Source organism: Ictidomys tridecemlineatus, chromosome 5, assembly GCF_052094955.1.
Source record: "Ictidomys tridecemlineatus isolate mIctTri1 chromosome 5, mIctTri1.hap1, whole genome shotgun sequence".
Taxonomy (NCBI): domain Eukaryota; kingdom Metazoa; phylum Chordata; class Mammalia; order Rodentia; family Sciuridae; genus Ictidomys; species Ictidomys tridecemlineatus.
In genome coordinates this window covers 157,418,014-157,445,845 of record NC_135481.1, presented here as the reverse complement: position 1 = coordinate 157,445,845, position 27,832 = coordinate 157,418,014, and the positions used below count along the sequence as shown (strand labels likewise).

Sequence of the window (27,832 nt, the reverse complement as noted above, 5' to 3'; positions counted from 1 at the left end):
AGTTGGACACAATGCCTCTATTTTTAATTTATTTACTTTTATGTGGTGCTAAGAATCGAATTCAGGGCCTTGCATGTGCTAGGTGAGTGCTCTACCACTGAGCCACAACCCTAGCCCCACTAATGGCTTTAACTTGGAAAACCTTAGGTTAAAACTGGTCCCTGTTGGTGGGTGAGAAGTTCTCTCTGTTTTTCCTCAAAGAATGAAATTAGAAAGAACCAAGTATAAAGGATGAGAGGAAAAGTCAATAGAAATTAAGAACAAACAAATAAGTACAAATTTATCAAGAAAAATGTTGGGAACACCTGAAATACAATTAGTGGGACCTGGGAATGACCTCAGAGAGGAAAGAAGGTTTTGTGATGGTAACTTGCTGGTGGAGGGGCCTTATGGGTATATAAACATAATTCTGAAAGGCCTGACCTTGGGACATTAAACTCTGGTCTCTTAGCAAATGCCTCTGAGGCAGGTGACTCAGGATTGAATAAAGGGGGAGGAAAAAGATAGAGAGGACTGAAAAAACAAAAGCCTTCAACTGGCAGGGAACGGTCCCATAGTGATCCAGCCAAGCACAACCTCTGTCCACCTTTGTGTCTCAGGGTCACTGCACTATAGATAAATGGCCTTAGTGGTGATTTACTATCCCAGGGCTGAATAACAGCCACATTGTTTGTTTGTTTGTTTTAATATTTTTTTTACTTTTAGGTGGACACAATATCTTTATTTTTATTTATATGTGGTGTTGAGGATCAAACTCAGTGCCTCACGCCAGGCAAGTGCTCTACCACTGAGCCACAACCCTAGCCCCCCACACTGAGTTTTCTTGTGTATGGCTAGGTATAGAGAAGAAAGTATAAATGGAAAATGGAGGGTTAGAGATGCAGCCAAAGGTGTCAGTAAGAGCTATATCTGGAGGATACAGTTGGAAGGGATCTAGCTGGAAGGGATGGACTACCTCTTCTGGGGAAGGCCACTAGGAATTTTTTTTTGGTTCAAATCAATATGGCAGCCGTAGGTTGACTAAAGAGTGGAGAGGTGACCTAGTGACTTGTATTCCTGCCAAGTTGAGAATCCTCTCTACAAGGTTTGCCACAGGCCATGGATGGCCCTGGACTGGGCAGTGTTCTCTGCTTCCTAACGGGCCAAGGATGCTCCCTTGTTTAGAGCATAGCTGTAACAGTGAAGGGGACCTAACCTTAGTGTGATGGGGCTTTAATAGAGGCACCCAGACTCCCCTTCCTTGGTGTCATCTTTTTAGTACCTCCAGTACTTCCATTCTCCTATGCATCCATTCTCTTTTTCTTATTTTCCTAATAATTTTGATTATGGTACATTTTAAGCATATAGAAAAACCACACGTAATACTGCAACACCTATTGCTCAGCTCAATCAAATCTTTTCTTCATTGGTTCTTTTTAGTTATCCAATCTTACGTTGCTGTTTTGTTTTTAAGAAATAAAACCCCACAAGTGACTGAGCACAACACCTGTGAACATCTGCATCCATTTTGTCTACCTAGAGTTAACCACTAGGATTAGGATTATAACCTCTATACATATTGGGATAGCTTTTACATCTATGTGTATTATCTGTAAATAATACCTAGCTCAGTTTTCCAGAATGTTAAACTTTTTATACTCAATATAATACTTGTTTTGCCTTTTTTTTTCTTTTAAAAAAGCTTTTTGATTTTTACCTCTCTTTATATTACTACATATAGCTCTGATTCATTAATTGTATATAATATGTATATTCTGCATCTTATCTGTTTTCCTTTGATGAACGTTTAGGTGCTTAAAATTTGTGCTTTTGCAAATAATAGTGCAGCAAATATTCTTGTAAAGTTCTCCTTGTGCCCATGTGCAAGGATTTCTCTAGATGCATACCTAGGTTTCTATATCTTCGACCCTAAAAATATTTCCAAATTGCTTTCCAAAGTGGACCTGTGAATAACATTTCTCCAACTGCATAAGGAAGATCCTCTTTCCCCATATCCTGGAATCGTCAGATTGTTTTCGTTGTTGTTACTTTGATGTGTATGAAATGGGATCTCCTGATTCTTTTCTCTCCCAAAGCCCCAGTGCTTCTGGAAGCTCCACCCACAGTCCTCACTCCAGTCACACACACACAAAAGGGATGAATCAAGCATGAAGAACTTGGCTGACTTCTCTATTTTCTGACCTCTACAAATTGGGTGTACTTAGGGCTATTTACAGGGATCCCTTCTCCATCGATATTCTATCCTTAGATAATCTCTCCCTGTCACAGAGTGACATATAGGCCAATAACTTCTAAATGTATAAATATTACCATCCTGAATGTCAAGACTACTGAACAGATTTATCTGATAATAAGCAACTGAATTAAAATTTAGCTTGCCCAAAGTCTTACTCGATTTTCCCTACAAGCCTAATCATTCTTCATTCTTCCTCAGGTCAGTCAAGGGCATTGTGATTTAATTTCTCAAATCAAAAACTTAGGTGTCATCCTTGATTCTTTCCTTTCCACCACCTCCACATTCAATCCATCAACTTCTATAGCAAGTTGTTTCTGGATTTTCCCCTTCTGTTTCTACTGCTCCCCTTTCTCTTAAGACAATATTGTCTTTTGCCTGGGTCACTGCATTTGCTCCTAACTGGTCTTATGTTCTCCTTTTGCTCTTACAAACCATCTCTAGCCAGAATCCAAGATGAGCTCTTACTTCCCACCCCCATGCTGGGGATTCATCAAACTCAGGGCCTTGTGCATGCTAGGAGAGTGTTCTACCACTGAGCTACAACCCCAACCCCCAAAAAACAATCTTTTTAGACCATAAAACAAAATAAAATAAAAAGTGAGTTCCCCATTTAAATCCCCACAATAGTTCTTATTACAGGATGCTAAAATTTATGAATACTGAGATCTGAAAGCTAGGGAAGATCTGGTACCTGTCTGCTGATTTTTCTGCATACTTCCCCAGGCTCTGGAACTTGGTTTGGTGGACTCTTCCTTTGATCTTATCATGTTCCCTTGTCATTCAGGATTCTACCACTTGCACAAAGATCTGTTCCTGATGAACCCACATTAAGTAGCATGGCCCCTTAGCTGCTTCCTATAGCATCACCCTGAACTATCTTCATTCTGGAACTTCTCAGTGTTCATTGCTATGGTCTGTCGACTCCATTGGAATGTCATCTCCATGAAAACTGAGATCTTCTCAGCCTTACTTCTTCATTTATAGTGACTGGCATGAAGTGGGTTCCCATATAGGCTTATTAAATTAATGAATAAATGGATGGAGTAATTTTTTTTTCTATTTGAGCCTATAAGCTCAAATGAAGCATTTCACGTTGAGTCTGGGTGAAATATAAGCTGCTACTTAAGATAAAAGAACATTTATTTTTGGCTAGAATAGTAGTTTCAAACTTTTTAATCTCAGAATCCCTTGACATGCTTAAAAATTATTGAGGACTGCCAGACATGGTGGTGCACACCTGTAATCCTAGCTACTTGGAAGGCTGAGGCAGGAGAATCTCAAGTTTGAGACCAGTCTGGGCAAACTAGTGAGGTCCTGTCTCAAAATAAAAAATAAAAATGAGGGAGGATGTAGCTTAGTGGTAGAACATTTACCTAGTGTGTGTAAGGCCCTGGATTTAATTTCCAACACTGCAAAAAAAAAAGTACCCCAAAGGACTTATATTCATGTAAATTATGTCTATAGATATTTGCCATATTAGAAAGTAAAATTAAAATTGTAAATGTTTTTTAAATTTTTATTTATTTTATTTATTATATTTGGGGGAGCCACTAGGGTTTGAACTCAGGGGATTTCTACCTCTTAGTCATATTCCTAACAGCCCCTCACTTTTTGTTTGTTTGTTTGTTTGAGGTGTAGGATTTCAGTTATCCAGGCTGACCTTGAACTTGTGATCCTTCTGCCTCAGCCCAACAAATAGCTGAGATTAGAGGCATGTGCTACCACACCCAGCTAATTTTTGTTGTTGTTGTTATTGTTGTTTCTAGAGAAGCAGTAATAGGCCTATTAGATGCTAACACAATCCCATATGAAAAATAACAACACTTTCAAAAAATAGTGAGAGAGTAACAAACTTGAACAGCTCTTCTACACTTCTAGACACTTAATAATGTCTAGAAGATGCCAAGAAAGAGGAGCTGGAAATGTATTCAATGATAGAGCCTTTGCCTGGCATGTACCAGGCCCTGGATCAGCCTTCAGGGTCAGATGCAGCCCTTTCACAATTTCATGGGTAGGACACACAGGACAACAGAAATCTTTTCCAAGAAATGGTCAGGTTCCTTCCACCTTTCTCCTTAGGTGCTCAATGGCTCACCTACCACCACTAACACAATCCCAGACCCAATCAGTCCTTTTCTAATCCTTCCCTTTTCCCTGTTTTCTATCATTTAGTTTTATTTCTTAAAATTTTATCTATTTTATTCACATATTTATTTTAAGAGAGAGTTTCGCTCTGTTAGCCAAACTGGTCTTGAACTCCTGGATTCAAGTGATCCTCCTGCTTCAGCCTCCTGGGTAGATGGCTACAGGTGCAGGCTACCCCAAGTATCCTTTCTCTCACTTAAAAAAAAACAAATGCAAGAGTGCACACCTGTAATTCCAGCAACTTGGGAGGATGAGATAGGAAGATCACAAGTTTGAGGCCAGCCTCAATAACTTAGCAAGATTCTCAGAAATTAGGAAGACCCTGTCTCAAAATAAACATAAAAAAAAAGAAAGAAAGAAAGAAAATGAGTGGGGATGTAGCTCAGTGCTTGTAAAGCACTCCTGGGTTTAATCTTCAGTAAACTCCTCTCACCCCATCACCAAAAATGCAGGGCTGAGGATGTAGCTCAGTGGTAGAGTGCTTACCCAGTATTTTTGCAAGGCCCTGTGTTCAATCCCCAGTACTTTAAAGAAGGAGAGAGAAGTAAATAATTTTATAATTTTAAAGTCTTAGAAAGTTAATTTGTAAGTGACGTGAAAAATAATTTTGTAATTTTAACATCTTCAAAAATCAATTTGTAAGCAACATGTGACCTGTCTTTTCTTATCTTTTTTCAGTTCTAGGGATCAAACTCAGGGTCTGGCACATCCTAGGCAAGAGCGTCTGCACTACATCCCCAGCCCTGGTGTATGTCTTTTAAATAAATTTATTTCTATAACCCAAATATTGATTATAAAAATTTTAACGCAGAGAATTCCTTTTGACAAAAATGAACATGGAGGCCTGGTTTTAGTAGAATTTAGTTATTCCTCTCTGTATTTGTGTTGAGCAACCAAACTGGGTGTCATATTCTTTTCATTATTATAACACTAAACTCTAAGATCTTTCCCAATACTGAAACCTAAGTTCTTCCCCTTTTTAAGGGGAAGCTGTCCCCCCCCCCTTTTTTTTTTCCTATTTAGAGGAAATTCACAGAACCAAGATTTAAAAAAAAAAAAAAAATAGGTGGTCATTTCTGTTCCTGTGGAAGTGCCAGAGCTCCCCAGGCCTGTGGACGTGCCACGCCTCTGCACTTCCTGACGTCATACTATTTTTGTCTCTCAATAGCTCATTGACACAATCGCCTCGGAGATCGGAGAACTGAAACAGGAGATGGTGCAGACAGATGTCAGCTTGGAAAATGGCCTGGAACCTGCTGAAACTCCCAGGTGACCAGAGACACCATTAGGTGATGGTGGTGAGAGAGGGACTCTGTGAAGTCTATTAGCGAAGAGGGCTGAAGTTCCTCACTCCTCTGAAGTTTGGGAACTGGGAGTGCTGTGGAGGCTCCAGATGAAATTCTCTGTGGGAGGTGGGAGTGGCCTAGAGCTCCTGATCTGCTTATTTTAATCACTTTGAAGGCACTTGAACTTTATACCTTCTCAATTCCTCCTGGCACCAGAACCCGGAAACCTAAAATTGTCTGTGCCATGTCCACCTACTCAAAATGATGGAAACAATAACGCAGCTGATCCTCCGTGGGCAAAATAGAATTCAGTGTAGCTGTGTCAGTCTCCAGAAGGTTTAAAGGGGAGCAACTAAAGAGGATGGACTCATTTTGCATTCTCAGGTCAGAAAAAAAAATCAATAAAACTAGTAGTTCCTGTAGTCATTAACCTGAAAAATGATCTGGTGTTTTGGAAACTGGATGTGCTTGTAAATGGTTAAGGAAGAGGAGGCAATGTGCTCTGCTGGTTAAGCTTAATATCTGTTCACATATCCCACATTCTCTGAAAAAGTAACAGGAAACTGGTTTCTAAGTGGAGAATTGGGGTACAGGGGCCAGAGCCAGGGTGGGAAGTTGGAGGTAGCCTCTTACAGTTCTTTGATGTTGTAATTCTTTGCTAATAAAGACAACAGAATATATCATCACAAAAAAGACAAGGAAACGTGGTGCCTTGGAAGACAGAACCCAGAAAGTGGGGTTGAAGCTGCTTGGAGCAGTATGAAGCTGAGATTTATGGTGCAGGTTTTGCTTGCAAATCATGGGACAGGCAGGTGAGCCAGGTGTTTCTGGTTGTCCAGGCAAGTTTCAAACCAGCTTGACTTGTTCTTTGCTGTAGACTGAGGGGAGGGAGGACCATCCCAGGGAGGTACTTGGAAGCTGGAAGGTGGTGTTTTGATGCTGTGCCTTAGCTGTGGAAGTTCTCTGTGCCTTCTATTTCCCTGCTTTTCTACAAAATGACTGGGGTAGACCAGATGTTCCTCACACTTCTGCCGCTACAGGCATCCTGATATCTCCTGACTTCAGTGTAAAGGGTTTTGCTTAGTTAACTTATTTTCCCCATATACTAGACAAATGTACAATGATTTTCAGGTAGAGGATTCCATCTCATATTTGGAGTAGTTCGGATGCTGTGGAACGCTGGCCAGGAATTCCTCTTTACCCCTTTGCATTGTTGACCTAAAATTAAATTGGAAATTTAGTCTGAGCAACAGTGTGAAGAGAGTTTTCTTAGCACTGATTTCTTCTATATCCAGGAAATACAGTGCTATGAGATAGACCCCAAACTCCTCAGGGGACGACACCCAGACATAGACCAGCAGGAATGTGTGTAAATGCTGAAGGATAAAGCTCGTGGGAAGAATAAATATGTTAGGGACCATCAAGAAGGTATTATTATATATATATATATATTATATTATATTATATTAGGGTGGGAAGCTGGGCAGTTGTTTAATCTGTAACATCTATTTGTTTGTTTGTTTGTTTTATGCTGGGGATTAAACCTAGGGCATGTGCTCACCACTGACCTATATCCCCAAGCCCTAACCTTTCTTTTCATTTGTTCCTTTCCAAATTTAAGAATGATTATAAGTATGCCACAATGACTTTTTTTTCCAGACAAATGTCACTTGTCCTTGGGTAATTCTTTGGTTAACACTGAATTTGTTAATTTTTACAGACACTTTATTTGGCTTTTTAAGAGTTGTTTAATGGGGGGAAAAAGAAAAAGCTAGATGGATTTTCTTTACTTAACATCACATATTCTGTTTGACACATGCCAGGTATAGTCTGTAGTAGCTTATAGTTACCATCTATTGCATCTACTTAACAAAACCCTAGGAGGCAGAGGTCCACTGTGACCCTCATTTTACTGTTGTAGGAACTGCATGATGTGGCTAAAAAAAAAAAATGGACTACTGGGGCTATGGATTCTGTACTAGAGTCTTTTGCTGGTTTTTTAGAAGTGGTGACTTTGTTTATAATCTCTCCATTTTGCTCAGTGGAAATATCAGGAGACCCAGCCGATGGGGAGGTAGAATAAAGAACACTCTGAGTCATCTCAAAAATTAAGGCAAAATATAGCTGTGGCCACGAGGAAAACCACAATTCAATCTGGCACAAAGCAGTCAGTCCAACAAGGAGAGGAGAGAAAAGGAAAGTAGATCTGTCAGCAGGGGAGTTGCCTTAATCAAAACCTGTATAGAAAAAAGTATCCAACAGCCCCCAAGGGACCATGGCTCTGTGCATCTGATGGATCCACAGGGAAATCACAGTGAGCTTCCTCTATGAATATGAGCTGTGGTGGACCCTCATCTCCTCCAGCCACAGCCACCACAAATGTCTCTACTTCCTTAGTTGTTTAAAGGCCAGATTAAGTGACCACCTAGTGTTCTTGGTGATAAACCACAACTCCTTTGCCTGTGATGGCATTTGGTATTCAAGCATCCACCCTTGAGCACTCCTTTCCTTCTACCCTTACCTGGCTTTATTTAATATAATTTTTTTCTTGAATCTGTATAGATAGGACAGGTATAGTCAGCCTTCTGAATCCACCAGTTTGCAAATACGGATTTAACCAACCACCCATCAAAAAAAAATAGTTTTCAAAATATTGCATCTGTACTGAATATATACAGATGATTTCTTGTCATTATTCCCTGAACAATGTAGCTTAACAACTATTTATGTAGCATTGGCATTGTATTAGGTATTATATGCAATCTAGATATGGTTTAAAGCATACAGGAGGATGTGTGCAGGTCATATGTAAATATTATACCATCTTATTTCCATAAGGGACTTGAGCGTTGGCAGATTTGGGTATGTGTGGCGGAGTGTCCTAGAAACAAACTCCCTTGGATAATGAGGGACCCTTGCACTTACTTGCTTAATTGTGCAGTTTCTGTCTCCCTCCACTGAGAACTAAGCCCCTTGACTGGGTAGGAAGTTGGTTTGTCATTCACTGCTGGGATTTCAGTGCTTAGAATGGTGCCTGGAATAAAGCATATGCACAATAACTATTGGTTGACTGGATGGAAGAAATGTGACAAAATTTCTTGGAGATTCTAAAGTATGACAATATCAGAGGCCTCTGAGAAAGAAGCTGCTCCCCTCATGCCGCTGCATAAAAATGGACAAAGTTGAAAATGTGTGCTAGGCCTTAGGCTCCCTCCCCAGCAAAGAAAAAGGATACATCCCTTCTCCCTGATCTCCAGCTGTGCTTCTTCCATCATTTCTGCTTTATGAGCTGCTTTAATTCTTTCTGGTAGGGTAATAGCTGAGTAAATCTGCCTCCTCCCTCTGCTAATGTTTTACCAAAAAGAAGCTGGCAACCCAGAGATAGATGAAGGGGCTTCTTCTTCCTCATGATCTGCTCTTTCTAAATGATTTTTCCTATTTTCTTCTTCTCGTTATCCCATCCCTCTAAAGACAGAGACCATGGGACCATAAAACCTTTTTACTCTCCATACCTCCATGCTCCTTTGGGGGAGGGTGTCTCTGCTGGCGTAGGTCCACCAGGCCTGAGGTAGGTCAGGGCTCCACTTTCACCATCCCTGGACCCATTACCTCCTGGCTGACACAAGTCTTTAGAGATTCCTTTGTCCTAGGCAAAGTAGAAAAATAAGTGAAAAACTAACAAACAAATAAAATCAGTCTCATAGCCCCAAGAAGTATTTTCTGGGTTCAGGCTGAGTTTTCAGGATCCCTGAGAGTCCTGCCAGGACAATGTCATTAAAGCCTGTTGACTCCTCCTACTTTATTTTAACCCCCATTCTTTTTTTTTTTTTTTTTTTGTACCACGGATTGAACACAAGGACACTTAACCTGAGCCATATCCCCAGCCCTTTGATTATTTATTTATTTAAGGAGAGTGTTTCACTAGATTGCTTACAGCCTCACTAAGTTACTGAGGCTAGCTTTGAGCCTTGTGATCCTCCTGCCTCAGCCTCCTGAGCCCTGGGATTACAGGCATTCGCCACCACACCTGGCTATCTCCATCATTTTTATTGCCTCCTCTCTGGTACCCTCTAGCCCAGGTGAATCATTGGGTGATGCCCAAGGTCTTAATAAGGCCTCTACTCCCACCCACATCAACTCATCCCACCCCACAAGCAGACACATGGAATTCAAAGATTTCTTGGCCAGCTCCAACCAATGCTGTTACAGTGTAGCAGTTAACTGCCCTTCTTAGCTTCTTCTGGGAAGTCTGATTTCCCAGCAGCCACATAACAATGATATGGAAACCAGTGAAGCTCCCTTGTACAACCAGGAGAGTCTTCCCATGACCTAAAATTAGAACACAAGATTAGAAGAGAAAAAACGATGCTACAATCTAGAGAGTTCCACTTGCATAAGTCTCTAGTGGGGACAGTTATGGCCATATTGGTTTCTCTGTGTACTTCTGAAGGAAACCCACCCCTCATTGATAGCTGCATTTTAAAAATCTTCCCATTGACAAAACATAATTCAGCAAGCATGCACAATTAAGTATATAGCTGCATTTGAATTCTTACAAAGTAAATAGACCATAAAACCCATACAACCAGATCAAAAAATGGGACATTCCCAGCATCACCCAAAGCTCCTTTTTGGTCTGTATCCCCAAGGGTAAGCACTATTCTTACTTCTATTGCTGTAGACTAGTTCTACACGGTTTTATTTTGAGGTTGCTGTTTTTGTGGTTGTTGTTAGTTGGTTGGTTGGTTTTGTTTTTGTTTTGGTGCTGGGGAGTAAACCTAGGACCTCATGCATGTAAGTGTGTTCTCTACCCCTACGCTATATCCCCAGTGCCAGTTTTACTTGTTTTGGAACTTTATGTAACTGGAATCGTACCGCATGTGCTCTTAAAACTCTGACTTCTTTCACTGAACTTTTTTGTATAGTATTCCACTTTATGAATAAATAACAATTTGTTTATCTATTCTCTTGATATTTGAGTTGATTCCAATTCGGGGCTATATTAACTACTGCTGCTATAAACATTCATGTACATGTCCTTTGGTGGACACAGTAATATAAGAGTGGAATACTGGATTATGTATTTAATATTCAACTTTAGTAGATAGGGCCCCATAATTTTCCAGAGCGATGATATCAGTTTGCGCTTCCACCTAGAATATGTGAGAGCTTGGGGTGCTCCATTCTCACCAATGCTTGGTATTAGCAACTTTGTCACTTTAGCCATGTGGATGGTTGGGTTAATTGAGAATTTCTGAAACCATTATGGATGAAAACAGGTAGGAATACCTGTATGTTCTGACTCAAGTACTTATCTCAGCATTGTAGGAACCAGTGATAGGAATTCTTTAGGTCTCACAGACCATCTTTAAATTCAAGGCTAAAGTCATGGGAAATTCTGAGCTCACCACCAGAAATATTCACTGAGAAATATTTAAGGAAATTATGAAGTTACAGAAAGAATATTTGGGAAAAGGAAATGAAATAAAGGATGAAGTAAAATAACCCAGAAATTATGGGGAAATATAAATGTAAGTTCCTTTTATTATTTCTGCATTTGGATTTTAAGATTTTTACAGCAGAAAAAAAATGTCAGTGAAATTCCTCCCATTTTTATTGTCTATTGCTTTACTTTGTCTGGTACTTATATGCAGAAATATTCATCATCTCTGAATTGATTTGGCCAAGGCCATTAACTGCATCCTAATTAATAAATGTATGTGCCAAAATATAATACAACCACTTAGAATACTTCTGCATCCAGTACAATTTTCCATATTTAAAAAAAAAAATAGGTAAGTCCTCAACTTCATGACTTCAAACACAGAACTTAAAGTCATTTTATTTTATTCCTTTTTCTACCTTTTTTTCTTCAAATGGTAGAGTATAATTTATTGATTTTATTTCTTTTTGCTCTTTTTAAGATGTTGGAGAATAAATTTATAAGGCCATTTGAAATTAAGGTCAAGTCACTGAATGCAAAGTCCCTTTGCATTCTGACCTCTTATGCAGTATTTGTGTCATGTATAGTGTTTGCCAGCAAAACAAATATTTTCCTCTCCTTCCATATCTGGAAACCTGCCCACACCACAGTTCATCATTGTTCCAGGCTTGGGGCCCATGCTCAGGTCTCCCAGCATCTGTAAGCAGACTCTCTCCTCGAATCAGTCATACCTGTAAAAGAAAGATTAGTTTGGGGGCTGGGAATGTAGCTTAGTATGTGCAAGGGCCTGGGTTGAATTCCCAGGACTATAGAAGGAAGGAAGGAAGGAAGAAAGGAAGGAAGGAAGAAAGGAAGGAAAGAAGGAAGGGAAGGAGGGAGGGAAGGAAGGAAGGAAGGAAGGAAGGAAGGAAGGAAGGAAGGAAGGAAGGAAGGAAGGAAGGAAGGGAGGGAGGGAGGAAGGGAGGGAGGGAAGGAGGGAGGGAAGGAAAGGAAGGAAGGAAAGATTGGTTTTCTTCCTTTGTGGGTTCTATTCTGTTCAGTGGAACATGGGAGACTCACAGGAACCATTTGTTACTGCATATTAGATTTATCTTGCAAATTCTCGGGTCCCTTGAAAAAAGTGTTTGGTATCCATTCAGGTTATGGTTGCTTCTTACACATGGTCTATTTTGAAGAACTGAACACGCTCATTTCCACTCATTCTTGGGTGCCTGTCATTGCCTGCCTGTGCACATTCTTTCTCAAGATAGCAAAAATAGAATAGAGAGGCTCCTTGACTTGGGTCAAAATTGCATTCTCAGTTGCAGATCTATTGTGTGAAATACCCAAGTAATATTACAGATGTGGCCACTCTTTCCCTTAGTGGAGGTGGAGTTCGTGGGATGCCTGGTGGAACATGGCTTTGTTCATAGAGCAGGTCATGTAGCAATCATAGTTCCATGGTAAGATATTCTTCTCTCATGCTAATTAAGGATATTCTGCTATGACCAGTCCACTCAGTTTTCCCTGGATTATTCCCAAAGGTGCTTTCTTATTTGAAACCACCAGGAACATTTTGAGTATGGTTTCAAGGAATTCTATAAACATTGACCAACTCTTTGATCATACCATTAACAGTGTGGCAAGAATTAAGTTGAACCTAAGGGAAATATTTAGGGTGCTGTATCTATGTAGTGGAGTCTGAAGATTTTACACAACCTGAGAGAAGAAAGAATTGTAAACAAGTGAGTCTTATATAAAGAAACGAGGATATAAAAGATGAATTCAGGAGTATACCAGATGTCCAGGGGGAAGTAGGTAATTCCCAGTCAGAGACTTGACATCACCCTTAAAGAATGAGTTAGGTAGGTGTCAGAACACCTTTTGAGTCACATGTTCCAAAGAGCTATTTAATGTGTCTCAATTTGGTGATATCTGTGATATTTGAGAAAGTTTTAAAAAGCGCATTTAAGATTTCTTTTTTTATTATTACTAAAAGTCGAATATGTAGGTCATAGAAAAAACACATAGCAGAAAGTATCAATACAAATGACCTGAATTCACCCACTAAGAGAGAACCACTTCTGCTAGTTCATTGGGTGAGCTGTTTTATTTCTTTGAGGTATACCCTTCTGATGTTTTTGCTTTGCATAACTAGACATTGAAATGGTAGCTCATGCATGAGTTTTTGCCAACTGACAAGGTCGTTTTTGATCATTTGGGAAGTGCACTGGTCCTAGAAAATATCTCTCTCTCTCTCTCTCTCTCTCTCTCTCTCTCTCTCTCTCTCTCTCTCTCTCTCTCTCTCTCTCTCGTCTTTTCTTTTTCTTTCATTGTGATGAACTCAGGGAGATCCACCCCTGAGCTATATCCCCAGCCCTTTCTGTCTATTTATTCATTTATTTGTGAGGCAAGGTCTTGCTAATTTGCCCAGGCTTCCCTCAAACTTGTGATCCTCCTGCCTCAGTCTCCAGAGGACCTGGAGGCCTATGCCTCCTTGCCCACCTGAAATTGATTCCATTTTCTTTGAATGGTAGCACCTTGCAAGTTAGTGGCTGGTTTCCTCTATCAACAGTAAACTTCAGGCCTATAATTTTAATAGCACCACATGCTAGGATTATATTAATTTAAGACTGTTTTTTTTTTTTCCCCAGTGATAGGGATTGAACACAGAGTGCCTTTTACATGCTGGGCAAGTTCTCTTCCACTTAGCCACATCCCCAGTCCTATTTTACACTCTGCACGCTTTGTCTCCCTCCTTTATTGGCTCTGCCACAAATATCTGCCTAGTTAAAATTCAGTGGATGAATTAGTGGAGCTAGGAAACAACACCAGCGTAGCCAAAGGCACTTAAATACTGGAAACTGCAAATCCAGGGAATGCTTGCCTTTCTGTGAAACAGCGTGCATGCCACTGCTCCAGGCTTGAGGGCAGCGGGCCGGGACTGGAGCCTGCCTGGCTCCTTCCCTTGCCTGTTTTCAGCTCCAAGGACAACCAGGACAACAGGTTCTTTGTTTCTATTTCTTACTTTTACAGGAACGAATGAATGCCTCTGCCAGTGTTGACTCCATATCTGCCCTTTTCATCTCTAGCGGGAGAATCAACAAGAGGAAGTTCCTAAGCAAAGTCACCACCCAGTCTTTCTCCTCTCAAGAAAATTGCCCCCATGCCCCCTCCCCCAGGCAGCCATGCCATGCAGTCTTATTTCTAGTTTCTATGTTCTTTTTTTCCTGTTTTAAGGAGATAGAACTTAAAAATCACGGAAAGCCTTCAAAGTCTTTCACAAAAATCCTCCTGCAACATGCTTCTAGAAATCTTTTCAGCAAGTTGTTGTTTCCTCCCTCAAAAAGCAACAGCCCTTACTTAGCCCTGCAGGAATCCCAAAATATGTTACTGATTCTTTTTCCTCTTACATTTTAAGGGGACAAAAAAAAAAAAGAGAGAGAAAAAAAGGCCTTAAAGAATCAAAGTATCAACCTGTATGTTTCAGAAAACTTCAAAAGATTGGGGCTGGGGATATAGCTCAGTGGTAGAATGCTTGCCTACTGTGTCTCTCAGCACCGAAAATAACTAAGTTAATAAATTGGAAAAATAGGAATACAGGAATTGGATCCAGTTCTATCTTTTTTTTTTTTTTTAAGGAGGGGGTGGTTACTGGGGATTGAACTCAGGGGCACTTAACCACTGAGCCATATCCCCAGTTCTATTTTGTATTTTATTTAGAGATAAGATCTCAGTGAGTTGCTGAGGCTGGCTTTTGAACTTGAGACCCTCCTGTCTCAGCCTCCCTAGCCACTGGGATTATAGGCAAGTGCCATAGTTTCTTGCTAGTTCTATCTATTTTTGTTTGACTTCAGATAAGGAGTTAAATTTGATGACCCCTGATATTCCTCCAAACTCAGCTGAATATGCAGTGATCTTTACAAGAATATCCTCTCCCTCAGTCCTTTGCAAAAGCACCTTTCACATCTTGGATGGCAGGTAAAAGATTTTCTCAGCTCACTGGCCAATTTCTCTGCTATAAATGGATAGCATATGTCAGTGTCCCATGATAATCCAGAATGAACTTGGGCCTCCTTTCTTCTTCAGATGTTAATATTACAGAGTGGCAGTTTAATCCACCTTCAAATTCTAAAGAATTACTTTCACATCTGAAAGTGTTAAGCAATTATTGAATATCAACTACCAGGTATTTTTGATGTGGAAGCTTTTCATGGAGTCTTTTGTTGGTTCTGTGTATGTATTTAACAGCAATTGGAATTGTTCTTCTGCCAGAAATTTTAGTATTGGTTGTTCTTTCTACCTAAGTGGCCTCTTCTATTAACATTTGTCCAGAAGCAATTGATTCCCAGACCCACCACATCTCCTCTCTCAGCCCTACTAAGCCCTGGGCTCATCTCCCACCAACCTTGATGTCTTGGCCACTGCTAAGTATTTTGATAAAAGGTCAAAGATCTACTGCTGCAAGAGTAAAACCACACAACACCAACATCTGTCTGGTCCTTAATTCTTTTTTTCCTTTCAGTACTAGGGATAGAACCCATGGGCTCACTCTTGCTAGGCAAGTGCTCTACCAGTGAGCTACAAACACAGTCCTTGGTCTTTAACTCTTAAGACAAACCCTGTATTGGCCTTTGGTAGCAAGAGGCCTGGGTCCTCTAGCTGTGTCACCTCCCAAGTTGTTCCCTTTTTGCCATTGTAGCTGTTTGAGACAACTCCATGTGAAAAGGCTTTTGTGGGTCAAATGAAGCTGAGGGCTCTACCTGGGCAGAATGAGGACAGAAGGTCCCAGAGAGGCAAGATATCCATGAAGCCCCTAAATGGATAGTATTTGTCAGGGTCCCACGATAATCCAGAATGAACTTGGGCCTCCTTTCTTCTTCAGATGCTTGGATCAAATCCAGGGCCTTATTCATGTTAGGCAAGCATTCAGTTCCTGAACTACATCTGCCCCTGACACCATTCCTTTCTTTTTTTCTGTTTGAAAATTGAGGATGGTAACAACCAGTGCCTAAGGTTGAAACTAGCTAGATCCTAATGGTTTACAAGGAACTGCTGAGAGACATACTCTAAAATTCTGTTACAGCTCTCATAATCTAATCATTGTACCTCTGAATATTCCTGCAGTAACTGGAGCTTACGTGGGAATGACACTTCATATCCAAATCATAACAGATATAATTTTATTAAAAAATTATCAACCCTTACCAAAAAAAAAGCCACCTTGATGTTAATTCATTCACATGTTCGAGAGATGGATAGTTTAGATTTCAAGCAAATGAGAACTTGTTGAGAATAGAATGCTAAAGACCCCCTAGCTGTGTGTACAGGGGTCTCACTGTGGGTTTCTCTGGATATCATGAAGTACACTTGCCTTACCCAAAGGACATTTTCCTGCTGATACTATCTTCTAGTTTCTCCTGTGCTAAGCAAGCTGCTGTCTGTAGAATCATAAATCTCTTTCCAGTGCTAGAATTAGGCATTCTGTATTGGGGATTTTTTTTTTCCAGTGCTGAGATTACACCCAGGGCTCATGTACACTAGTGCACACTAGGCATAGCTGGGGACTTAAAATGAAAGCACTTCATTAATGTCCTATGTTGGTGGTCACAGACTTAGAATTCTAGGTTAAAACTGATCACTGGCTTTAACACCCAGAGCCCACACTTTACCAGCTGACCTGAGGCTAAACAGGGAGCCCATGGGAGAAATTCATGATCAACAAGGAAGGAGGTGATAAAACTTTGGATTTGTTATTCTGGAAGGATTGGAGCTGCCTCCTCTTCTTGCCCCAGGCTCTGAGATGGCCAAAGGCCAGAGGACTCTTAGTAGCTGTGGTGACTCTTGTCACCCATTTCCTGATAAACACACAGACAAGGATGCCTTGTCTCCTGAGAATAGAACTGAGCAGTCTGTTTGTTAGGGCCTGGCAAAAGTAAAGCCTGAATCAGAGGCTGTGAACCTTACAATCTGGAGCTCAATCCTACTCAGGCTCCTGGTCATCCTGAAAGCAGGTATTTTACCAGTGTCTGCCCTGAGCTTAGCCCGAATATGACCTGGGGGTGAGGCCAGGCTAGTAAGAGATCCATATGATGCAGAATAAAGAGGGTAAAATGCCTCACAGGTGTACAGACAGTAGATAAGGGAATTCAAGGCCACGGGATTACTTGCAGTTGAAGGACCAAGGGGAGACCGACCACTAGGACTTGAGTGCCATTTTGACAGGTAGGCAAGAGACAGGTACGTCAACAGACATTCAAGAACTGCTTAGGGCTGGGGGAGCAGCCCATTGGTAAAGCATATGCTTAGCGTGTGCAAGGCCCTGCATTCTATCCCCAGCACCAAATTAATTAATTAATTATAATTAAATTAAACAAAAGCAGTTTAAACTCAGCAGAGAGGGGACAGAACATGGCAAAGAGAGGCTTTTACAAAATGAACTTCCCCCTGGAATCCAGTTTTCCTCTTATTTGTATGCCATTTTTACCATTAATTTGTATAGCTTTCTTTAAACTGATCTACGTTTTTCATGCATTAATATTCATTTGAAAGGTAAATTTAATATCTTTGCCATAGTTGGGAAATAGTTTTATATATATATAACTATCATCAAAGGACAGGATTACAATAATTAAAGGCCTTATTTTTTATTCTAGAATCAAGCAACATATCATCCCATAAAATAAACTTTTCAATGAGTTAGTTCAATGGACTGAAAGATTTGAAGAATGCAGAAACAATAGCAAAAAAAAAAAAAAAAAGGACTGATTTTTCAAAACTAATTTCCTTGTAAGTCAGAAACGGAAAGACAGAACAGTAGAAACGTAACTGATTGATTAACATCCAGTTACTTTGTGTAAAGATGAAGGCAGAGGAAACTTCATTCTCATACCAATTGAAACTGTCCGGTTTGGCTATTATATTCCTTCTCTTGGAAGGACAGATAATTTGGTTTTGGTTTGACTTTTAGCATGAATGACCCCATTTTGATTTTTAGTCTGTCCACTGGGACCTGAAGCAGGAACTTAAACCATAATAATGGACCCCTCTAGTTTTTACTTAATGGTCCTACACCCTAAGTCTGAGGGCAGAGCCACCCAGAGCGTGCACATCTGTCAAGATCTTGTACTGATCTTAACTGACGATAAGAATTCGGTGGTTGGCTTTGTATCTCACCCTCTTGAATTTTATTTTTGCTATTCAATAGCTGATCTGTGAGTCTTTTATCTGAAAGGATGTTGACTATAATCCCTGGGCAAGATTTTTTCTCCCACTGAAATAATCTTATACCAATTTTTTAAATGTATATTGCCAAATTGTCTCTCATTTATTTGAAAAGACTGGACTCTAAAGTCAAAACATACACTTCAGATGTGTTTTGGGGGATGGAACTTGGGAAGGGAGTGATGTATTAAGACAGACATGGGGGCCATCTTAATACACTTTTATCTATACCCTGGTCCTTAGGTCACTTGGAGCTACACTGGTACATACTGCTGTGTTTCTAGAATAGGACAAAAAGGAGTATCCATTATTTGGAATCTGCTGCACATGATTTCTCTGAGATGAATCTGATCTATCAATTTTAATGGAACTTAAGTCCAAAGTCAATATGGCTGTCCCACTCAGAATGAGCTTTCTGTGGCCACTTAGCCTTCTACCTCTGCAGGCTACCAACATCTGGCCCTGAAAATAAAAGGAATCCAGCCAATGGAGAAGCCATTCGTTCCACACACAAATTAGCCTTACATCAGGTGTGACCCAAGAGTAGCTGGTGTTGGGTATCCCTGTCCTCCAGAGTGGATTGAATATTTACCAGCCTGCTTCAGAGCCATAAGGTCTGGATTTGATTGCAATAGAGACAGATATAGGAGGTTTTCCCATCCGTATTTATTTTCTGTCCCTAGAGACACCTGACATCTGTGGGGCAATTATGGTTTGTAGAGTGCTTTTATATGTGCCTCGAATTGAATCTGTATCCAAGATTCATCTTCCTATGATGGCAGTCCTGCATACATGGACATGATGCTAATGATTGAATACATGAATTTTTGCTCATAAAAACCCAGTGACGTTGTAGATATTATTTCTTTTTCTCCAATTTGTTACTTTGAGACATTTCGATCATTATAGAAAAATGGGAAGAATAATACTGCTAGATGTGAGGGCGATCTGGCTATCACATCTGTCACTCATTGGTTGCCAGGGTTGATTCAGTTGATCTGGCTGGCTAGATAGGTGTTCCCTTCCTCCCTCTCCACTCCATGTGCATCCCTCCAGAAGCTGTGCATTCAGTCAAAGAGGATGACCTTCATTCATAAGAGTAGCTACACTCCCCTGCTAGAACTTCCAAACAAGCTCTCGGGAATACTACTGCTTACCAAAATTCACCAATTGCTGAAACTTTTTACACTTGCTTTATATCTGTGTTTTTTCCTTCATTTTCTTTTTATTCTTTGGAGGGTGATGGGAGTGTCACCCTGTGACACTTTCAAACATTTTTACGCTTTGCATATAAATTCATTGGTGTGTATATCCTAAGAACTTTTAATTATAAGAAAATTATCACATTCAGAAAATTAAACATTGACACAATATTATCTAATATATACAAATATTTCATTAGCCTTTGTAGCTCTTTTAAAAAATTATGGTGTCTGTGGCTCAGTAGTACAGCACTCGCCAAGCACGGTTCAATCCTCAGCACCACGTAAAAATAAATAAACAAAATAAAGGCATTAAAAAATAAAAAAAAATATGGTGTCATAAAAGATCAAGTCCATGAATTCAATGTAGTAATCAGATTTTTATCTTCTTTAGTCTATAGTGATTTTACAATCTTTAAAAAAACATATTTTATGGCATCTGCCTTTTTGCAGGGCCTTGCACTTGCTAGACAAGTTTTCTACCACTGACGTACACTCCTAGGCAAATATCTGACATTTCTGAAGTTATTCATTTTGCAGAAAGTCCACCAAGATGGATTTGTCTCATTGTTTCCTCCTGAATAGATTCAGGTTTAACAAATTTGTAGGCAGAAAGAACTACCTGGTTGTTCTCAGAGCCTCACTTTGTAGGTGTGTGATGTCAGGGTCTCTCCTCTTGGAGGGGTTAACATTGATCATTTGGTTAAGATGGTGTCCTCTGGGTTTCTCCACTGTCATATTACCTTCTCTCTTCATCAGCAATTTAGTGATCTATGGAGTGATATTTTAAGACCGTGAATATCCTGTTTCCTAACAATCTTTGACTTCTTGGTTTTCGAGTCCATGCACAATTCCTGCTTTCATCAATTACTACCTGCGGGTGGAGTTATTATCAATTACTATTTTCAGAAAGTCAAGGCTCAGACAGGAACCTGAACAAGGTTTTCCCTGCCTGGCTGAACTTGGAGAGGGATACCCTGCTTCTAGCCCTGAGGCTGGCACTCTGGCCATTCCCCTGTGACAATGTCATTAGTAGAACCTCCTGGATTATATCACACAGTGGCTTACCTTATATAAATCACATATTCTTTGCCTTTCCTCTTATTTGCATGCAGACATCTGTCTTGGAAATTATTAATTCCTATTCATTTCAGCAGGTTCTGTCATAGGTAGGGTTCTTCAGAGCCAGAAACTGATACAGGGATTATTGTGCAAGTGATTTCTATTTTTTTTTAAAACAGAGAGAGAGAGAGAGAGAGAGAGAGAGAGAGAGAGAGAGAGAGAGAGAATTTTTAATATTTATTTTTTAGTTTTTGGCAGACAAAACATTGTATGTGGTGCTGAGGATCAAACCCTGACCACACGCATGCCAGGCGAGCACGCTACCAGCCCCTGTGCAAGTGATTTCTAGAGGAAGGCTGTCAGGAGCAGTCTATGAAGGAGTGAGGAACACAGAATGAAACAGAGGAAGAACAAGGCAAAGATGTTGGCTCAGCCCTCACAGGGAATGTGGAGAGCACCCTAAAAGTTATGGGTGCTTAACTTCTTGAGATAAGAAACCTAGTGGATCATAGCCACAATTAATATGCCATCAGCAGGGTGTGTAACCCAGGCATTTCCAGAAGTGAGGCTCTTGAGAGCTTTTAGTGGTTAATGCCCACAATAGCCAGAGCATAGGTACCTGGCCTGGTAAAGGGGCTCAGACTGGGATGATGGAATCCGTAATGCACTCCACATTTCATTAATTAATTCTTTACTGAAGGTTGTCCCTGATAAAAAGCCACTTTGTCCTGTAGTAACACACTATAAATCTCAGATGGCTAGCCAAAATCAAGAAGTAGTCATTTGCAAGGACAAGATCTTAATTTGTGGTTGCTTCTTTATGAGGCTCCATGTATCTTATCTACCATCTTCCTGTCTGGGGCTTGGCTTTTTAGGCTGAGGTCAATTATTAGAACAAAGGCTTTTAAGCATCTTGAAACAAGGGAGGAGTCACAGGATATGCGTCCCAAAGGAAGGAAGAAGTGTCAACCTATTTCCCACCATACATACAAGTGGCACAAATTGTTGTATTAGAGACTGTCATCTTTGGTCTTGGAAAAATATGGTCAACTGGAGACTAGAGGTGGCAGGAATGCAATTTTTTTTTTTTTATCTCCTAGGACTGGGGATCCATCCTGGGGCCTTGTGGTAGGCAAGCACTCTTCCACTAAGCAAAATATTTCTTGATCTGAGCTCCTAGAATTCCTTCATGGCATTCTTCCTATCCCCATTCCCCAGCCCCCTAACAAAACCAAACACCTAAATGGATCAGAGTTAACCTGCATCTTTTGTGCTTGGCTTTCAAGCAAGTACTGCATAAGGTAGGGTCCTCAGATTAGTCAGTGTCACCCATTGATAGTTTGTTAGAAATGCTGCTGTCTGGTCACGCCCTACCTGGAGAATCAGAAACCCTGGGGTAGAATCCAGGAAACTGGGGCTTCACAAACCCAAGGGGATCCCTACACAGGCTCTCAAATTTGGCATGTGCTGATCCTAAGCAGTGGTTGTAAACTTGGATGTGCATTGGGATCTCCTGGAGAGACTTCCACAAATTCTGATGTATGCTTCCCACCCCTCTGCCTCGACCATTTAATCCAGGTGCAATTTGGCCATTGTTTTTAAACTTTTCAGGTGATTTTTATGGGTAGCCAAAGTTAAGAATCACTGGTACAAAGTTAGCTTATGTGAAAGGAATTTTAATACTAGCTTCCTTTGGAAGAGTTTGTTCTTTTAGCTGCAAATATTCACTTCAAGATACCCAAAAATACTGGAATGGCATTTGCAAAATGAAGAAAATGTACCCAAAACTTGCACATACTAGAGAGGATATAAAAGATATATCTTCTTTTTTGTTTTTCTTTGTTGAGGCCGGATCTCTCCCTGTGCCCAAGCTGAGCTCAATCTGTTGAACTCAAGCAATACTCTGCCTCAGCCTCTCAAGTATCTGGGCTTGCAGGGGCTAGCCACCATGCTTGGCCTAACATAAATCTTAAATGGAAGCATGAGATTCTGTAGATCTGAAGAAAGTTGAAAGATGGTTTGAGGGTAGAATGAGGTCTCTGGCCAGCCTATGTGCTAACATTGTGGCTCATGTGATGGGATCTACACACTCAAACATAATCAGCATAGATTGGCTTTTTCTGTGTTCAGTCCCATGTTTTAGGAGCAAAGTTCCTATGGACAATATCACTCTTCCCATTTCCACTTTCCATTCGATTTTATTCTCCATCCTTCTCAGTCTTGGAGACTTTATCCAGGCCACACACTCCAGTTTCTTTGGGCTTAGATGTTTGAAGACTGTGTTCCCCAAGCTGAGTTCACTCACCCATTAAGACATGAACCGTAAGATCTGATGTTTCTGCTGGCTGCTCCAGGGCCATGTTGACAACCTGCCCCTTGAGAGCCAGGGAATTGTCAGTTCTGACTGTGGGAGAAGGAGAGAAATACCAGTGCCAAGTAGCCTTGTACTAGAATTTCAGCCCTTTCCTTCTAAGTAGGGGTATAACTTTGAAGAAGATACTTAACTGGTCTGAGCCTCCTGATCCTCTTTTTAAAAAATCAGAATCAAGCCGGCACAGTGACGCACACCTGTAATCCCAGAGGTTCCAGAGGCTGAGACAGGAGGATCACGAGTTCAAAGCCAGCCTCAGCAATGTTGAGGTGCTAAGCAACTCAATGAGACCCTGTCTCTAAATTAAAAAAATATAAAAATGGGGCTGGAGATGTGGCTCAGTGCCCCTGAGTGCCCCTGAGTTCAATCTCCAGTATCCCCCCAAAACAAACAAACCAGAATCATAGTACCTATGGTTCAGGGCTATTATGAAGAACAAATGGGAGACTGTAAAGAGCCTCGCATATAGTACCATGTGGATACCAACAGTTCTGTGTTCTAATCCTACTTGTTACCCACAAAGTTGGATCAACACCAAAACATTCTTTTCAATTTTTAGCTCTGCCATTGTTTGGCTATTGATAACCCTGGACAGCTCAGTAAAACAGGGATTAAGGGGTCCCTGACAGAATAGGTATCTAAGGAGGTCAATATGAGTTATTTATTGATATGATTCACATACTCTAACATTCACCTTTTTCAGTTAGTTGTGTGATTCATTCAGGGTTTTCCGTATATTCACAAATATCAGTACATTTGCTGCCTAATATCAGTACATTTCCATTGCTCCAAAAGAAACCTGGTACTAATTTACAATTATTCTCCATTTTCCTTTTCCTCCATTTCATGGTGACCACTAATCTACTGTCTGAGGAATTGCCTATTATGAACTTTTCATGTAAATGGGATATACATGACATGGCCTGTGTGCCTGGCTTCTTTCACTTAGCATAATGTCTTCAAGGTTTATCTATGTGTTGTTAATTCACTCTTTTTATGACTGAATAATATTCCATTGTGAGGTTAGACCACATTTTGTTAATCCATTAATCAGTTGATAGGCATTTGGGTTGTTTCCATTTGTTGGCTTTTATGAGTAATGTCAATATATTTTTATGAATAACAGAGCACCATGCCGCTGTGAGGTTCTACTATAAATAGGGGTAGTAAAAATGCTTAGATTTGGAAGAAAAAGCAAAATCCAATCATTCAGTTCCAAAATGAACATACATATGTGCATTTTGCCTTTAAAGTGGGGCCATATTTGTGCTTATGACGAATGCTATTGAACATTAAGACCCTGTGGATACCATATGTAGAATTTAGTATTTAGAATTCTGTCCTCAAAGGAAGAAATGGTTTATACCCAAAGATAAAACCTGAACTAAACAGTATTTAGAATGCATAGAGCCTTTTGAAAATGGGATTAGAAGAAGCAGGTTGGGTCTCTTGACTACAAAGTACTCTCTATTATAAAGTAAAATAAAAGACCTATCTGCCTGCAAAGCTTTCAGTCTTGAGTAGAAGACAATAAGGTGGTGATCCAAGATGGTGCATGTGTTCTGATAGGTCTGCCCTATGAGATTATAGGAATGGTCTCTTTGTTAGAGACATTAGAAGCAGCCATTTGACCCTGGCCCTTCTCTTTCTCCCAGCATGGTAAGACACAAGGATGGTGGCTATTCTGAAGAAAAGGATGTGAAGACCTGTCCCCGGGACTCTGGCTATGACAGTCTCTCCAACAGGCTCAGCATCTTGGACCGGCTTCTCCACACCCACCCCATATGGCTGCAGCTGGGTCTAAGTGAGGAAGAAGCAGCAGAAATCCTGCAGTCCCAGCCTCCAGGGGTAAGACTCAGAATCTTTGGAGACAGGTTGAAGCAGCCAGGGTTTCTGCTGCCTTAAAGACAAACACTTGGAATTAGTTTGGGAAAGCTCTTGTTAGCTGGTAGGGAGTATGTTTCCTGGAATAGGTCTCAGCTGAAATGCATGGAAATTTTGGAAACTATAGAGGCAGCTCCCAGGAAAAAAAGCCTTTCACAGTTTTTCTTTCTGTCTTTGTCTGCTCTGTTACCAGGGAGGTACAAGGTTCAACAGGGTCCAAGGTCATCTGCATAATGAAGAAGAGTGCCAGCCAGAGGCCATACACCTCACTTTTTGAGTCTATATACAGAGGATGAGCCTGATTCTGGGGTCCTCTGTTGGCCCTGCAGCCCTCCTTTCATTCTGAGTCTGGGAACCCTTTAGGGCTCAGCCATCCTACTTGGGAACCAGCTTTCTATAATTCTATGTCCATAAACACGACTGCTCTGGCTACTGATGAGATTCTCTTTTTCTTCATCTTTCTCAGAGGCTTTTCATATGAATCAAAATTTGATTCAGTTTCTTCAAGTACTGTCTGTCCAAGACCATTATGTCATCAGGGCCATTCCATAACTCTATAGAAATTCCACAAAATATGTTATTCAATAATTCATATATTCTGTTTTGTCTGATATGGTAGCCTCTTATCCCATGTGTGACTATTTAGACTCTCATAAATAAAATTAGAAATTTAGTTCCTCAGGAACACTAGCCACATTTCCAGTGTCCATGACCCATAGATGACTGCCACATTGGATGGCACAGAAGAGAGAACATGTCCATCATTGCAAAAACATTCCTTTGTGCAGTGTCTACTTCCAAAAAAAAAAAAAAAAGATGAGTACAACCATCACAGACTTAAAACACATGAAAATAGATAAAACTAAGAAATAGGTGGGGAGACAAGAATTCCTTCAGTAGCTGGCTGAGAAATGACATAATACTAGGGCACAAAACTAAACTTTTAAGTTTCCTTATAGCCTGAACCTGTCTGTCATTACTTTTTCACTTATAAGAAACAGACAGAAACAAACATTATTGAAACCTCTTTTGGAACATGCTCATGGTAATGAAGCATACAGTGTTTGATCATCCTTGTGGAGAATTCCTTGGCTGGCACATCAGGTTATTGGCACCAGTTTTGGTGTGTATAATCAGAAACCCCCTTCTGAAAGACCCTGCTTTTTGCCAGTTGAGTTATCTGCTCTTGCATTTCTGCCAAAAATGCTGAAGCAAGACATGGCCATGTTGCCAGGCAACAATTCCCCTCCCTGCCCAGCTCGCCACCTACCGTAGGGCATGTGTATTCCTGCTGAGACCTGCATGCAGAACAAGCTGGGCAGAATGTTCTCTCCATTCACCTACCTAATCCCTGGACAGGACTTTGGGGCTTTCCTGGTGAGAGAGAGCAGGCTGAGGACAGTGAGGATGAAGTCAGACCAGCAACGGGAGCGATGCTTCCCCTCCAACAGTTGCCTCTCAGGAGTGCTTAGGCTCCTTACCTATCAGGATACTATTTTCAAAGCATCTGTTTCAATTTGGGGGTGGCCCAGAGATATTGAGTCTCCAGATAAATGAACTGGATGGATTCCACAGATGCTTCCCTATGGATACTAGGAAAAGAGAGAGCTGAAAGGTCTTCCTGGGTCACTCCTCACCAAATACTCAATTCCCATATTCACTCCCTCCCCAGTAAAGTATCTCAGGAGCTATTAACTTAATGTAACGAGAGTAAAGATTAGATGGGGGAACTGAAGGCTAGAGAAAGATACAGGAGTGCAGACTCAGATGTCCAAATCCAGAAAATAGAAGTAGCTAAAGAAACACAACAGGAGAAGGGTCATATACTACAGAAGGGAGCTAGGACCTAGCCAATGCTACCACACAGCACACTCCAGAAAGCAGCACTTGGTTGGTAGGCCAGGCAGATGATGCCTACAGGAGTTATGCAGTGCACAGCCTGCATATGTGGAGTATATGTATGTATGTGGAGTATTTGCCTCTGCAGTGACATTCCAGAATGGTGTTCTGAGGTCAACACTGGGAGTTGGGTTAGTTTAAAGTACAATATTGGGACCTAGAAGGAACTGTTCAAAAGTGAACTTAGGAGTAAGTGGTTAGCCTTGGTTTTAACCAGGGTGAACATCAGAGCACGCCCACCTCCCTTCCAATGGAGCAGCCATTTTTTGTCTCTGGAGGATCACACACACACACACACACACACACACACACACACACACACACACATACACACACACATATTCTATATATAACTATTATTATATAATTATACATATGTAATATAGTATCTATTTATTTATTTATGCTGTGGATTGAACCCAAGGGTGCTTAACCATTGAGCCACATCCTCAGCCCTTTTTTATTTTTTATTTAGAGAAAGGGTCTCACTAAGTTGCTTAGGGCCTTGCTAAATTGCTGAGACTGGCTTTGAATTTGTAATCCTCTGCCTCAGCCTCCTGAGCCATTGGGATTATAGGTGTGTGCCACCACACCTTATGCCCTAAAATCTTATTTTTTCAAGAAAATCTAGAAATTCACATTTTTAAACATATATTTTTAGTTTTCTATGGACTTTATTTTATTTATTTATATACGGTGCTGAGAATCGAACCCAGTGCCTTACACATGCTAGGCAAGCGCTCTGCCACTGAGCCACAACCCCAGCCCCTAGAAATTCATATTTCAATGTAAAAAACAAACAAACAAAAAACCTGCTTTTTCTCTGCTGGCAACAAATTCAAATTCCTATTTTGAATACACCATGAGCTAAATGGTCAATAAACCTCCAATTCACCACCTACGGTTTAACCGTGTTACCTGTGATTAGAATTTACAGAGGCTAGAGAATATGTAACCATAGCAGTGAAACAGTCACCACATTTAAAATGCTTTTGCTGACTGAAGGAGTTCTTAGCTTCCTGGAAAAGTTTGGTTCAAAGGAAAAATAAAATTCTTTTGAAGCCAATTATTAAAAAAAAAAAAAAAGGAATCTTCAGCCTG

At 40.6% G+C, this 27,832-nt stretch overlaps 1 protein-coding gene and 1 long non-coding RNA gene across 14 annotated transcripts in view; one reads left to right on the top strand and one right to left on the bottom strand.

The window, feature by feature from the left end:
• Rin2 (Ras and Rab interactor 2) overlaps positions 1–27,832 on the top strand; it is a 219,266-nt gene that overhangs the window by 148,523 nt on the left and 42,911 nt on the right. For 10 of the 13 annotated variants that reach the window (XR_005729680.2, XM_040275766.2, XM_078051340.1 and 7 more), the window contains 2 exons: positions 5,550–5,650; positions 24,604–24,796. Coding sequence is in view for 12 of the 13 variants with exons in the window: in XM_040275766.2 (XP_040131700.1) it covers positions 5,550–5,650; positions 24,604–24,796 (294 nt within the window). In the remaining variant the exon portion in view is untranslated. Of the gene's footprint in view, positions 1–5,549; positions 5,651–5,883; positions 6,052–24,603; positions 24,797–27,832 lie in introns of those variants that run through there. The other 3 variants (XM_021723131.3, XM_021723132.3, XM_021723133.3) reach the window with 2 other exon arrangements.
• Positions 3,821–17,510, bottom strand: LOC144378041 (uncharacterized). Its single transcript, XR_013439523.1, has 3 exons — positions 9,180–17,510; positions 8,593–8,701; positions 3,821–6,885 (listed from the first exon to the last, which is right to left on the bottom strand). It is a non-coding gene; the product is annotated as an uncharacterized LOC144378041 (long non-coding RNA).